Below are 13,542 nucleotides of genomic sequence, written 5' to 3'. Positions count from 1 at the left end.
ATTTACAGAAGCCAATTAGTCTACAAATCTTCACGTATTTGGAGTGTGGGAGGAAACCGTTGCACCCGTAGTCAGGATTGAACCCGGGTCTCCGGCGCTGCATTCGCTGTAAGGCAGCAACTCTACCGCTGCGCCACCGTGCCACCTAGACCAAGGCGGACGACGATGTAGCTTAGTCCATCACACCAGACCAGACTCCCAACCATTGACTCGGTTTACACTTTACGTTGTTCGGAAAAGCCACCCTTATCTCTGGCCTTTGTCCAACCATCTACTTATCAAAAGCCCCCATCACCGTATTCACCTATCTTGATGGCTTTGCCCTGTCCTCACCCAGGATTCCCCCTTGCTATTGAGGGAGTGCAGAGTAGGTTCACCAGGTTAATTCCCGGGATGCAGGCACTGACATATGATGAAAGAATGGGTCGACTGGGCTTGTATTCACTGGAATTTAGAAGGATGAGAGGGGATCTTATCAAAACATATACAATTCTTAAGGGATTGGACAGGCTAGATGCAGGAAAAAGGTTCCCGATGTTGGGGGAGTCCAGAAGCAGAGGTCATGGTGGAAGAATAAGGGGTAGGCCTGAGATGAGGAAAAACGCTTTCACCCAGAGAATCTGTGGAATTCTCTGCCACAGAATGCAGTGGAGGCCAATTCACTGGATGTTTTCAAGAGAGAGTTAGATATAGCTCTTAGGGCTAATGGATTCGAGGAATATGGGGAGAAAGCAGGAACGGGGCACTGATTTTGGATGATCAGCCATGATCATGTTGAATGGCGGTGCTGGCTGAAAGGGCCGAATGGCCTACTCCTGCACCTATTTTCTATGTTTCTCACGCAACCGATCCAAATCACCCGGCAACCTCAAAGCATCCTCCTCACAGCTCACACTGCCACCCAGCTTTGTGTCATCCGCAAACTTGGAGATGTTACATTTGTTGAATTAGACTTAATTGTATTTATATATAGTACTAGACCAAGTGGACCCGTTGGGCCCAAACATCTCCTGTATTGGTGCAGCACCCGCAACTCTCCCCCCCACTCCATCCCCCTCAACCTCCCTCCTCCACCCTCCCTCCCCACCCTAGGAGATATTTTTAAACTTAAAAATGTGAATAACTTAAAAAATATAACACCGACTTCAATGAAACCCTCCATTAGCACCAAAGGGACGACGGTGAGTAAGGTGGGCCTAAAATTGTCGCGCTATCGTGTACCGTTTTGGCTGTAGTTCAGGGACAAACAAACAAACAAACGAGAGTTTTAGTTTAGAGATTATCTGATCTGTTTGGATAGCATGCAAAACAAAGCTTTTCACTGCACGTGACAATAATAATAAACCTAAATATAAACATACAGCGACCAACTCAGTGAATACATTCGTAGATGTACCCAGTCTTGGTGAGGCTAAAGACAATGTTTAGTTTTTTTGAGAGACAAGGCACCCTTCGGCCCACTGAGTCCGTGTCGACCAGCGATCACACGCACACTAGTTCTATCCGACACACTTGGGACAGTTTACAGAAGCTGTACGTCGTTGGAGTGTGGGAGGAAACCGAAGATCTCGGGGAAAACCCACGTGGTCACAGGAAGGACGTGGCAACAGAAACAAAAAGCTTTTAGCTTTAACAAGGCGACATTAAATTCAACTAAACTAAATACAGTGCTCATGGTCAGGATTGAACCCGGGACTCTGGTGCTGCAGCTGTACGGAGCTGTTTTTGTCCCTTTACCTCCCCCCTCGACTCCATCCAAGGACCCAGCAGTCTTTCTAGGTGAGGCAGAGGTTCACCTGCACCTCCTCCAACCTCATCTACTCTATCCGCTGTTCCAGGTGTCAACTTCTCTACATTGCCGAGACCAAGCGCAGGCTCGGCGATCGTTTCGCTGAACAACTCCGCTCAGTCCGTCTTAACCAACCTGATCTCCCACTGGCTCAGCACTTCAACTCCCCCTCCCATACCCAATCTGACCTTTCTGTCCTGGGCCTCCTCCATCGTCAGAGGAGGAGGCAAATTGGAGGAACAGCACCTCACATTTCGCTTGGGTAGTTTATACCCCAGCGGTATGAACATTGACCTCTCTAACTTCAAATAGTTCCTGCCTTATGAGTATGTGACAAATAAAATTGACTATTGACTATCTATCCCTTTTTATCCTTTCCCTTAATGCAAAACCTTCACCAAATGCACTGAGATACAGCGAGAAGCTTTTTCTTTTATGCGTGCTATCCAATCAACGGAAAGACTATACATGATTACAAGCCAGCTGTTCACAGCGTACAGATACAGGAGAAATAGAATAATGTTAAGTGCAAGATAAAGTCTCGTAAAGTCCGATTCAAGATAGTACGAGGGTCTCTCATGAGGTAGATAGTAGTTCAGGACAGCTCTCCAGTCATTGATAGGATGATTCAGTTGCCTGATATCAGCTGGGAAGAAACCCTCCCAAAATCTGCCTTTTCAAGCTTCTGTACCTCTTGCCTGATGGGAGAGGGGTGAAGAGGGGATGGCCGGGGTGAGGCCGGTTCTTCATTAGGCTGCTGGCCTCACCTTGCAAAATGTCATAGCAAATTAGCCCACTTTGTGCTGCTTTTGATCATTCTCGCCATTTTGTTATCGTTCGCTGCCTTTAGTTTAGTTGAGACGGACAGCGTGGAAACAGGCCCTTCAGCCCACTGAGTTCGCAGCGACCAGCGATCACCACGTACACTAGCACTATCTACACACACTGGGGACAATTACAATCGTCACCAAAGCCAATCAACCTACAAACCTGTACGCCTTTGGAGTGTGGGAGGAAACCGGAGCACCCGGAGAAAACCCACGCGGTCACAATAGGTGCAGGAGGAGGCCATTCGGCCCTTCGAGCCAGCACCGCCATTCAATGTGATCATGGCTGATCATTCTCAATCAGTACCCCGTTCCTGCCTTCTCCCCATACCCCCTGACTCCACTATCCTTAATAGCTCTATCTTAAGAGCTTAAGAGCTCTGTCACGGGGGAGAACGCACAAACTCCGTACAGACAGCACCCGTCTGCACTTTCTGGGGGTACATCCAAAAGACTGGAAAGTCTCAAGATCGCAACTCACACTTCAGTGATTAGCAGTGGATATGAAATAGTGAACTAGAAATATCTTCCCACATACCATGAATGAAAAAAAATATGCTCAGACAAGCAACCCACTTAATGCTTTACTGTATGAAATGTTTATAAACTTTTAATGATCACGCTTTTGAGAAACCCGTAATTATAACAGCAAGCGGCAGAAACAATGCAGAAAGTAAAGTTAGCCAGAAAGCACACATGAGCGATGACATGACTGTTGACAGTTCTCGGTGCGTGGGCAGATGAGACTGCCTGAGGCTGTTAGCTTCCAGTGCAAAACCTTGTACGTGTGTTGCCGAGATTTTATTCTTCAAAGCCGGTCGTCAGCCAGCTGTCCAGGTTTAAACTGTAATTATCATGCATTACTGCGGAACACAAGCCCAATGCCCATCCCTCCTCCCAACAGAAGCACTCGGATCATACGCCACGCACTACCATCAGAAGCTCCAATAATTCTTCGTTTCTTTTGGATTGAAATAATACTAAATCAATCGCACGCTTTTGCCACTTCACTGACTGTCCAAAAGGCGCAGACAGTAAATAAAGCAAATGTAAGATATTTCTTACGTTACCTCGTGGATTCCAGCTCCGGTTCCAGTTCAGACCCAACCTGGACTATAGGTTCCGACAGTCCTTCTGATAGTCCCTGCTTTCCCTCTCTATTCCCCCCTCCCTCCCCCTTCCCAGTTCTCCCACCAGTCTTCCTGTCTCTGACTACATCCTATCTTTGTCCCGCCCCCTCCCCTGACATCAGTCTGACGAAGGGTCTCGACCAGAAACGTCACCCATTCCTTCTCTCCAGAGATGCTGCCCGTCCCGCTGAGTTACTCCAGCATTTTGTGTCTACCACCGTAAGATATTTCCGATGTGTTTGCATCATCTTGGGGAGCAGCACAATGGCGCAGCGGTGGAGTACCCGTCTTACAGCGCCAGACTATGGGTGCTGTCTGCACGGAGTTTGCACGTTCTCCATGTGATGGCGTGGGTTTTTCTCCAGGTGCGCCGGTTTCCAACCACACTCCAAAAACGTACAGGTTTGTAGGTTAATTGGCTACGGTAAAAATTGTAAATTCATATGCTTAAGGCGGAGATTGACAGGTTCTTGATTAGTACGGGTGTCAGGATTGTTGGTTGGCGCGGACTCAGTGACCCAAGGGGTCTATTTCTGCACTGTATCTCCGATCTAAAAGTCTAACCTCATATTAGTATCATATTATATTAGTCAAACAGTACAAAACAAGCTCTTCGGCCCAACTCATCCATACCGACCAACATGCCCTGTCTTAGCTAGTCCCATTTGCCCGTGTTTGGCCCATATCCCTCTAAACCTTCCCTATCCCTTGCCCCCATGTGGAATGGCATATCCATTTTCTCCAGAGATGCTGCCTGACCCACGGAGCACTTTGTGTCTTTTAAATGCTTTTATAGTACTTGCCTCAATGACCTCTTCCCGCAGCTCGTTCTGTATACCTACCACCCTCCGAGTTAAAACGCTGCCTCTCAGGTTTCTATTAAATCTTTCCCCTCTCACCCTAAACCTATGTCTTCTGGTTCTTGATTCCTCTACCCTGGGTAAAAGTCTCTGCATTCACTGAGCCTAACTTCTGATACTCTACAAGAAATGGTTCCAGCGAGATAACTGTTCAGTGTGACTTGTACTGACGGCATGGACTAGATTTGAACAGCATGGATGATCACAATAACTTCAGAAGTTCCAGGAGCAGAATTAGGCCATTCGGCCCATCGAGCCTACTTCACTATTCAATCACAGCTGATCTATCTTTCCCTCTCAATAGACAATAGACAATAGGTGCAGGAGGAGGCCATTCGGCCCTTCGAGCCAGCACCGCCATTCAATGTGATCATGGCTGATCATTCTCAATCAGTACCCCGTTCCTGCCTTCTCCCCATACCCCCTGACTCCGCTATCCTTAAGAGCTCTATCTAGCTCTCTCTTGAATGCATTCAGAGAATTGGCCTCCACTGCCTTCTGAGGCAGAGAATTCCACAGATTCACAACTCTCTGGCTGAAAAAGTTTTTCCTCATCTCAGTTCTAAATGGCCTACCCCTTATTCTTAAACTGTGGCCCCTTGTTCTGGACTCCCCCAACATTGGGAACATGATTCCTGCCTCTAACGTGTCCAACCCCTTAATAATCTTATACGTTTCGATAAGATCTCCTCTCATCCTTCTAAATTCCAGTGCATACAAGCCTAGTCGCTCCAGTTTTTCAACATATGATAGTCCCGCTATTCCGGGAATTAACCTAGTAAACCTACGCTGCACGCCCTCAATAGCAAGAATATCCTTCCTCAAATTTGGAGACCAAAACTGCACACAGTACTCCAGGTGCGGTCTCACTAGGGCCCTGTACAACTGCAGAAGGACCTCTTTGCTCCTATACTCAACTCCTCTTGTTATGAAGGCCAACATTCCATTGGCTTTCTTCACTGCCTGCTGTACCTGCATGCTTCCTTTCAGTGACTGATGCTCTAGGACACCCAGATCTCGTTGTATGTCCCCTGTTCCTAACTTGACACCATTCAGATAATAATCTGCCTTCCTATTCTTACCACCAACCTCACACTTATCCACACTTATCCACATTAAACTGCATCTGCCATGCATCCGCCCACTCACACAACCTGCCAAGTCACCCTGCAACCTCATAGCATCTTCCTCACAGTTCACACTACCACCCAGCTTTGTATCATCTGCAAATTTGCTAATGGTACTTTTAATCCCTTCATCCAAGTCATTAATGTATATTGTAAATAGCTGCGGTCCCAGCACCGAGCCTTGCGGTACCCCACTAGTTACTGCCTGCCATTCTGAAAGGGACCCATTTACCAGTTACATAAGCCAGCTCAACCCCATTCTCCTGCCTTCTCCTCATAACCCCTGACACCCGTACCAATCAAGAACCTGTCAATCTCCGCCTTAAGCATATCCATAGACTTGGCCTCCACAGCCTTCTGTGGCGATGAATTCCACAGATTCACCACCATCTGATGAAAGAAATTCCTCATCTCCTTTCTGAAGGTGCGTCCTTTAATTCTGAGGCAGTGCCCTCTGGCCCTAGACTCTCCCATCAGTGGAAACATCCTCTCCGCATCCAATCTATCCAGGCCTTAATAAAACAAGGGGTTTCATGGAAGGAAGACAACAAAACAAAACCACGTGCTCATGAAACTGGTAATTATACCAAATAGCTTTTGTGTGTATTTCAGAAATGAATTAAACACAGGGTGCACAAGAAACAACACACCAGGCATCTTCAGAAGGATTACAACAGTGTAACATAAACTACATAAAGTCTGCTCCTGTATGAAATCTGAACCAAATGCATTTAGCCATTTGTACCAATTTCCCATCCTTTACATGAGGACAATTGCAGAAGCACAACAGCAATGTGACACCAGATTAACATTTTTTTTTAAATCTGCCTGCCCAATACTTTGGCAATTTGTTTAATTTTTTTTTAGAATAATTTAGTCATACGTTGTGGAAACAAGCCTTTTGGGCTCACTTGTCCCGTCGACCAGCATGCCCCATCCACACTAGTCCCACCTGCCCGCCTTTGGCCCATATTCACAGATAGGGCGGCACGGTGGCGCAGCGGTAGAGTTGCTGCCTCACAGCGAATGCAGCGCCGGAGACTCAGGTTCGATCCTGACTACGGGCGCCGTCTGTACGGAGTTTGTACGTTCTCCCCGTGACCTGCGTGGGTTTTCTCCGAGATCTTCGGTTTCCTCCCACACTCCAAAGACGTACAGGTATGTAGGTTAATTGACTGGGTAAATGTAAAAATTGTCCCTAGTGTGTGTAGGATAGTGTTAATGTGTGGTGATCGCTGGGCGGTGCGGACCCGGTGTGCCGAAGGGCCTATTTCCGCGCTGTATCTCTAAATCTAAATCTTTAAAAAAAAGATTCTTGATTAGTACGGGTGTCAGGGTTTATGGGGAGAAGGCAGGAGAATGGGGTTAGGAGGGAGAGATAGATCAGCCATGATTGAATGGCGGAGTAGACTGGATGGGCCGAATGGCCTAATTCTGCTTCTGTGACTTATGAACTTATCCTCCTAAACCTATCCTATCCATGTGCCTCTCTGAATGTTTCTTAAACGTTGCGATAGTTAATAGACAATAGGTGCAGGAGGAGGCCATTGGCATTCGAGCCAGCACCGCCATTCAATGTGATCATGGCTGATCATTCTCAATCAGTACCTCGTTCCTGCCTTCTCCCCATACCCCCTGACTCCGCTATCCTTAAGAGGTCATTGCCTCAATCTCCTCCTCTGGCAGCTCGTTCCATGCACCCTTTGAGTGAAAAAGCTACCCCTCAAGTTCCAAATGAATCTCTCCCCCCCTCACCTTAAACCTATGTCCTCTGATTCCCCTACTCTGGGCAAGAGACTCTTTGCATTTACCCGACCTGTTCCTCTCATGATGTCAGATATACCTTTGTCTTTCCTTGAGGGCTTCATTACTACAACCCGTTCCATTTACACCATATTACATTGAGAAATGGCTGGTTGCATTTGATACAGTAAAGTCTATGCAATAAGTCTTAATTTCTCGTGCTGACAACTTGTGGTCCAAAACTAATTACAAATCAAGCCAAATTATTCCCGTACAGTTGTATTCCAGGACAGATGTATTCAAGAGAGAGTTGGATATAGTTCTTTGAGCTATTGGAATCAAGGGATATGGGGAGAAAGCAGGAACGGGGTACTGATTCTGGATGATCAGCCATGATCATATTGAATGGCGATGCTGGCTAGAAGGGCAGAATGGCCTACTCCTGCACCTATTTTCTAGGTTTCTATGTTACAATGCCTCAGCAATGTAGAAAATATGTAGGAAGGAACTGTGGATACTGGTTATACACCGAAAATAGACATAAAAGATTGGAGTACCTCTTCCAGACTGAAGAAGGGTCTCGACTCAAAATGTCACCCATTCCTGCTCTCCAGAGATGCTGCCTGTCCCACTGAGTTACTTCAGCATTGTGTGTCTATCTACTGTGGAAACTATCCTAGGTTATGACCCATTCACAAGTCTCAGTCAGCCTGTTCCCACGGCGTTGGTTATCAGGCAACTGAACCATCCTACCAACAACTAGAGAGAGGTCCTAAGCTACCATCCACCTCATTAGAGACCCTCGGACTATCTTTGATCGGACTTTACTGGCTTTATGTTCCACTAAATTGTAATGGCTCAATTGTAATCGTGTATAGTCTTTCCGATGACTGGTTAGCACTCAACAAAAGCTTTTCACTGTACCTCGATACACGTGGCAATAAACTAAACTAAATAGAGTAATACAGTATGGAAGCAGGCCTTTCGACCCGACATCTATGCCAATCAAGATGCTCAATCTTAAGTCTTATATGCCCATGGGTGGCTAAACAAAAGGACATAGTGCTGGAGTAACTCAGCGGGTCAGGCGGCATCTCTGGAGAACATGGATAGGTGACGTTTCACAGAGTGCTGGAGTAACTCAGCGGGTCAGGCAGCATCTCTGGAGAACATGGATAGGTGACGTTTCACAGAGTGCTGGAGTAACTCAGCGGGTCAGGCAGCATCTGTGGAGAACATGGATAGGTGACGTTTCACAGAGTGCTGGAGTAACTCAGCGGGTCAGGCAGCATCTCTGGAGAACATGGATAGGTGGCCCTTCGCCTCGACCCAAAATGTCACCTATTCATGCTCCCCAGATGGTCGAAATGGACTGTTTTCAAAAATAGACACAAAAAGCTGGAGTAACCCAGCGGGACAGGCAGCATCTCTGGAGAGAAGGAGTGGGTGATGTTTCGGGTCAAGACCCCAAGCTGTATCTCTAAATTAAAAAAATTAAAATAAAAGCTTTTCACTGTGTTTCGGCTACCCGTGACAATAATGACCTTAAACATTGGTCAAACCTCACTGAAGAGTGGTTAAAATGGGTGCTCGATTTCAGACAATTGAGCCAAGTATAACATTACACTCAAGTGAAACATGTCCACAGGATCAGATGGCGGGGATGCTGTTATTGACCACTTACTGTACACTTCCAATTTGAGTGGAATTTATAAACATCCACTAATCGGCTTAGAAATATTAATAGAATCAAGTTGTAAGCCCAGCAACCAGTGCAATTGTACTACTTATAAGATCATAAGTCATCGGAGCAGAATTAGGCCGTTGAGCATTGCAGGCCTGTTGTTGTACATGACCTCTAGTCCGAGACTCTCCCACTAGTGGAAACATCCTCTCCACATCCACTTTATCCAGGCCTTTCACTGTACGCTAAGTTTCAACTTCCTTCCCCCTCATTCTTCTAAACTCCAGCGAGTACAGGCCCAGTGCTGTCAAACGCTCATCATATGTTAGCCTACTCATTCCTAGGATCATTCTCGTAAACCTCCTCTGGATCCTCTCCAGAGCCAGCACATCCTTCCTCAGATATGGGGCCCAAAACTGCTCACAATACTCCAAATGCGGCCTGACCAGCGCCTTATAGAGCCTCAGCTTTACATCCCTGTCTTTATTCTTGTCCTGTGGAAATAAATGCTAGCATTGCATTTGCCTCCCTTCCTACCAATTCCAATTTGCAAATTAACTTCTTGGGTAGACTCACAATTTTTGGAGTAACTCAGCGGGTCAGGCAGCATCTCTGGAGTGAAGGAATGGGTGACGTTTCGGGGTCGAGACCCTTCTTCAGACTGATAGACAATATTCAATAGACGATAGGTGCAGGAGGAAGCCATTCGGCCCTTCGAGCCAGCACCGCCATTCAATGTGATCATGGCTGATCATTCTCAATCAGTACCCCGTTCCTGCCTTCTCCCCATACCTCCTGACTCCGCTATCCTTAAGAGCTCTATCCAGCTCTCTCTTGAATGCATTCAGAGGATTGGCCTCCACTGCCTTCTGAGGCAGAGTTCCACAGATTCACAACTCTCTGACTGAAAAAGGTTTTTTTCTCATCTCAATTCTAAATGGCCTACCCCTTGTTCTTAAACTGTGGCCCCTTGTTCTGGACTCCCCCAACATTGGGAAGGGTCTCGACCCGAAACGTCACCTATTCCTTCTCTCCAGAGATGCTGCATGACCCGCTGAGTTACTCCAGCATTGTGTGTCTACCTTCGGTATCTGCAGTTTTTTTCCCTGCACATATTAACTTTTGGGGAATTCTGCACCAGTACTCCCAAGTCCAGTTGCACCTCATGTCTACAGAAACTTATTTAGTGTAGTTTATTATTGTCATGTGCACTGCGATACGGTGAAAATCATTTGTTTGTATGCTCTCCTGTCAAGAAAAAGACTATACATGAATATAATCATGGTGTCCACAGTGCAAAGTAAAATGATAAAGGGTACAACATTTAGTGCAAGATTATCACATTATATCGGTCCAATAAAGTCCGATTAAACAAAGTTCAAAGGTCTCCAATGAGGTGGATGGAAGTTTAGCTCAGTTTAAGATACAGCACGGGAACAAGCCCATCAGCCCACCGAGTCCACGCCGACCAGCGATCCTCGCACATTAAAACAACCTTACACATGAGGGACATTTTTTTACCTTTATGCCAAACCAATTAACCGGCAAACCTGTATGTCTTTGGAGTATGGGAGGAAATCAAAGATCTCGGAGAAAACCCACGCGTTCACGGGGAGAACGTACAAACTCCATGCAGACAGCGCCCCTAGGCATGATGGAACCCGGGTCTCTGGCGCTGCAAGGCAGCAACTCTACCGCTGCGCCACCAGGCCGAAATGGAGTGAGGTCAGGACCGCACTCTAGCTGATGAGAGGACCGTTCAGTTGCCTGATAACAGCGCGATACTGAAACGTCCACAAAATATGCTTTACCAGCTATAAAGATAATCAGTGACAGTTTCAGATATGAGGAGATAAATGGACAATGGAATTACAGCAGGTTCGATTAATTGGGCTGCACAGAACATTTGGCACAGAACATGTTTCCTGCCTCTAACATGTCCAATCCCTTAATAATCTTGTATGTTTCGATAAGATCCCCTCTCATCCTTCTAAATTCCAGTGTATACAAGCCTAGTTGCTCCAGTCTTTCAACATATGACAGTCCCGCCATTCCGGGAATTAACCCAGTAAACCTACGCTGCACACCCTCAATAGCAAGAATATCCTTCCTCAGATTTGGAGACCCAAACTGCACACAGTACTCCAGGTGCGGTCTCACTAGGGCCCTGTACAACTGCAGAAGGACCTCTTTGCTCCTATACTCAAATCCTCTTGTTATGAAGGCCAACATTCCATTGGCTTTCTTCACTGCCTGCTGTACCTGCATGCTTACTTTCAGTGACTGATGCACTAGGACACCCAGATCTCGTTGTACATCCCCTTTTCCTAACTTGACACCATTCAAATAATAATCTGCCTTCCTTTTCTCATCACCAAAGTGGATAACCTCACACTTCTCCACATTAAACTGCATCTGCCATACATCCGCCCACTCACACAACCTGTCCAAGTCACCCTGCAACCTCATAGCATCTTCCTCACAGTTCACACTGCCACCCAGCTTTGTATCATCTGCAAATTTGCTAATAGTACTTTTAATCCCTTCATCCAAGTCATTGATGTATATTGTAAATAGCTGCGGTCCCATCACCGAGCCTTGCGGTACCCCACTAGTCACTGCCTGCCATTCTGAAAGGCACCCATTTATCCCCACTCTTTGCTTTCTGTCTGTCAATCAATTTTCTATCCATGTCAGTACCCTACCCACAATACCATGTGCTCTAATTTTGCCCACCAATCTCCTATGTGGGACCTTGTCGAAGGCTTTCTGAAAGTCGAGGTACACCACATCCACCGGCTCTCCCCTGTCAATTTTCCTTGTTACATCCTCAAAAAATTCCAGAAGATTAGTCAAGCATGATTTCCCCTTCGTAAATCCATGCTGACGCGGAACGATCCTATTGCTGCTATCCAAATGCTCCGCAATTTCATCTTTTATAATTGACTCCAGCATCTTCCCCACCACTGATGTCAGACTAACTGGTCTATAATTTCCCGTTTTCTCTCTCCCTCTTTTCTTAAAAAGTGGGTAACATTAGCTACCCTCCAATCCACAGGAACTGACCCTGAATCTATAGAACATTGGAAAATGATCACCAATGCGTCCACAATTTCTAGAGCCACCTCCTTAAGTACCATGGGATGCAGACCATCAGGCCCTGGGGATTTATCAGCCTTCAGTCCCATTAGTCTACCCAAAACGTTTTCCTGCCTAATGTGGATTTCCTCCAGTTCCTCCGTCACCCTAGGATCTCTGGCCACTAGAACATCTGGGAGATTGTTTGTATCTTCCTTAGTGAAGACAGATCCAAAGTACCGGTTCAACTCGTCTGCCATTTCCTTGTTCCCCATAATAAATTACCCTGCTTCTGTTTTCAAGGGACCCACATTTGCCTTGACTAGTTTTTTCCTCTTCACATACCTAAAAAAGCTTTTTCTATCCTCCTTTATATTATTGGCTAGTTTACCCTCGTACCTCATCTTTTCTCCCCGTATTGCCTTTTTAGTTATCTGCTGTTGCTCTTTAAAAGAGTCCCAATCCTCTGGCTTCCCACTCTTCTTTGCTATGTTATACTTATTCTCTTTTATTTTTATGCTGTCCTTGACTTCCCTTGTCAGCCACGGGTGCCTCTTACTCCCCTTAGAATCTTTCCTCCTCTTTGGGATAAATTGATCCTGCAACTTCTGCATTATTCCCAGGAATACCTGCCATTGCTGTTCCACCGTCTTCCCTGCTAGGGCCTTCTTCCAGTCAAATCTGGCCAGCTCCTGCCTCCTGCCTCTGTAATCCCCTTTGCTATACTGTAATACTGACACTTCCGATTTTCCCTTCTCCCTCTCAATTTGTAGAGTAAAGCTTATCATATTATGATAAGGCAGCATATTAGGGTCAAGCAGCATCTCTGCACAACATGGATAGGTGACGTTTTACAGAGTTCTGGAGTAACTCACCGGGTCAGGCAGCATCTCTGGAGAACATGGATAGGTGACGTTTCACAGAGTGCTGGAGTAACTCAGCGGGTCGGACAGCACCTCTGGAGAACATGGATAGGTGACGTTTCAGGTCGGGGCCGTTCTCCAGACAGAAGAAACTGGTTTGGTGCCTTCTTATGTCTTTCGATCCGCGCAAAACGTTTCCTTACCTGTTGGCTGCTTGAGTATTGGTGGTGGGATGAGTGGCATGATGATTGAGGCACCACCGTGATCTTTCGATCCGGCCGGTGAATCCGACAAGCCATTTCCAGCCGTCATCCCCGGGTAGCTCGAAATGGAGTTTGTTGGCGAAGCAATAACACTGTCTTCAGAGAGTTTTAGTTTTGGCAAGGAATTTTCTACAAACGAAAGATATTATTAAACATTTGTGATATCTTCTGGAACATG

The 13,542-nt window shown here is 46.3% G+C and overlaps 1 protein-coding gene across 5 annotated transcripts in view; it reads right to left on the bottom strand.

Moving 5' to 3' along the window:
* sobpa (sine oculis binding protein homolog (Drosophila) a) overlaps positions 1-13,542 on the bottom strand; it is a 242,894-nt gene that overhangs the window by 112,078 nt on the left and 117,274 nt on the right. For all 5 annotated transcript variants that reach the window (XM_078399864.1, XM_078399865.1, XM_078399866.1 and 2 more), the window contains exon 3: positions 13,305-13,493. In XM_078399864.1, coding sequence (XP_078255990.1) covers positions 13,305-13,493 — 189 coding nt within the window. The remainder of the gene's footprint in view (positions 1-13,304; positions 13,494-13,542) is intronic.

Source organism: Rhinoraja longicauda, chromosome 5 (assembly GCF_053455715.1).
Source record: "Rhinoraja longicauda isolate Sanriku21f chromosome 5, sRhiLon1.1, whole genome shotgun sequence".
NCBI lineage: Eukaryota > Metazoa > Chordata > Chondrichthyes > Rajiformes > Arhynchobatidae > Rhinoraja > Rhinoraja longicauda.
The sequence above is the reverse complement of the archived record's forward strand: the minus strand, read 5'-3'. Positions and strand labels throughout refer to the sequence as shown.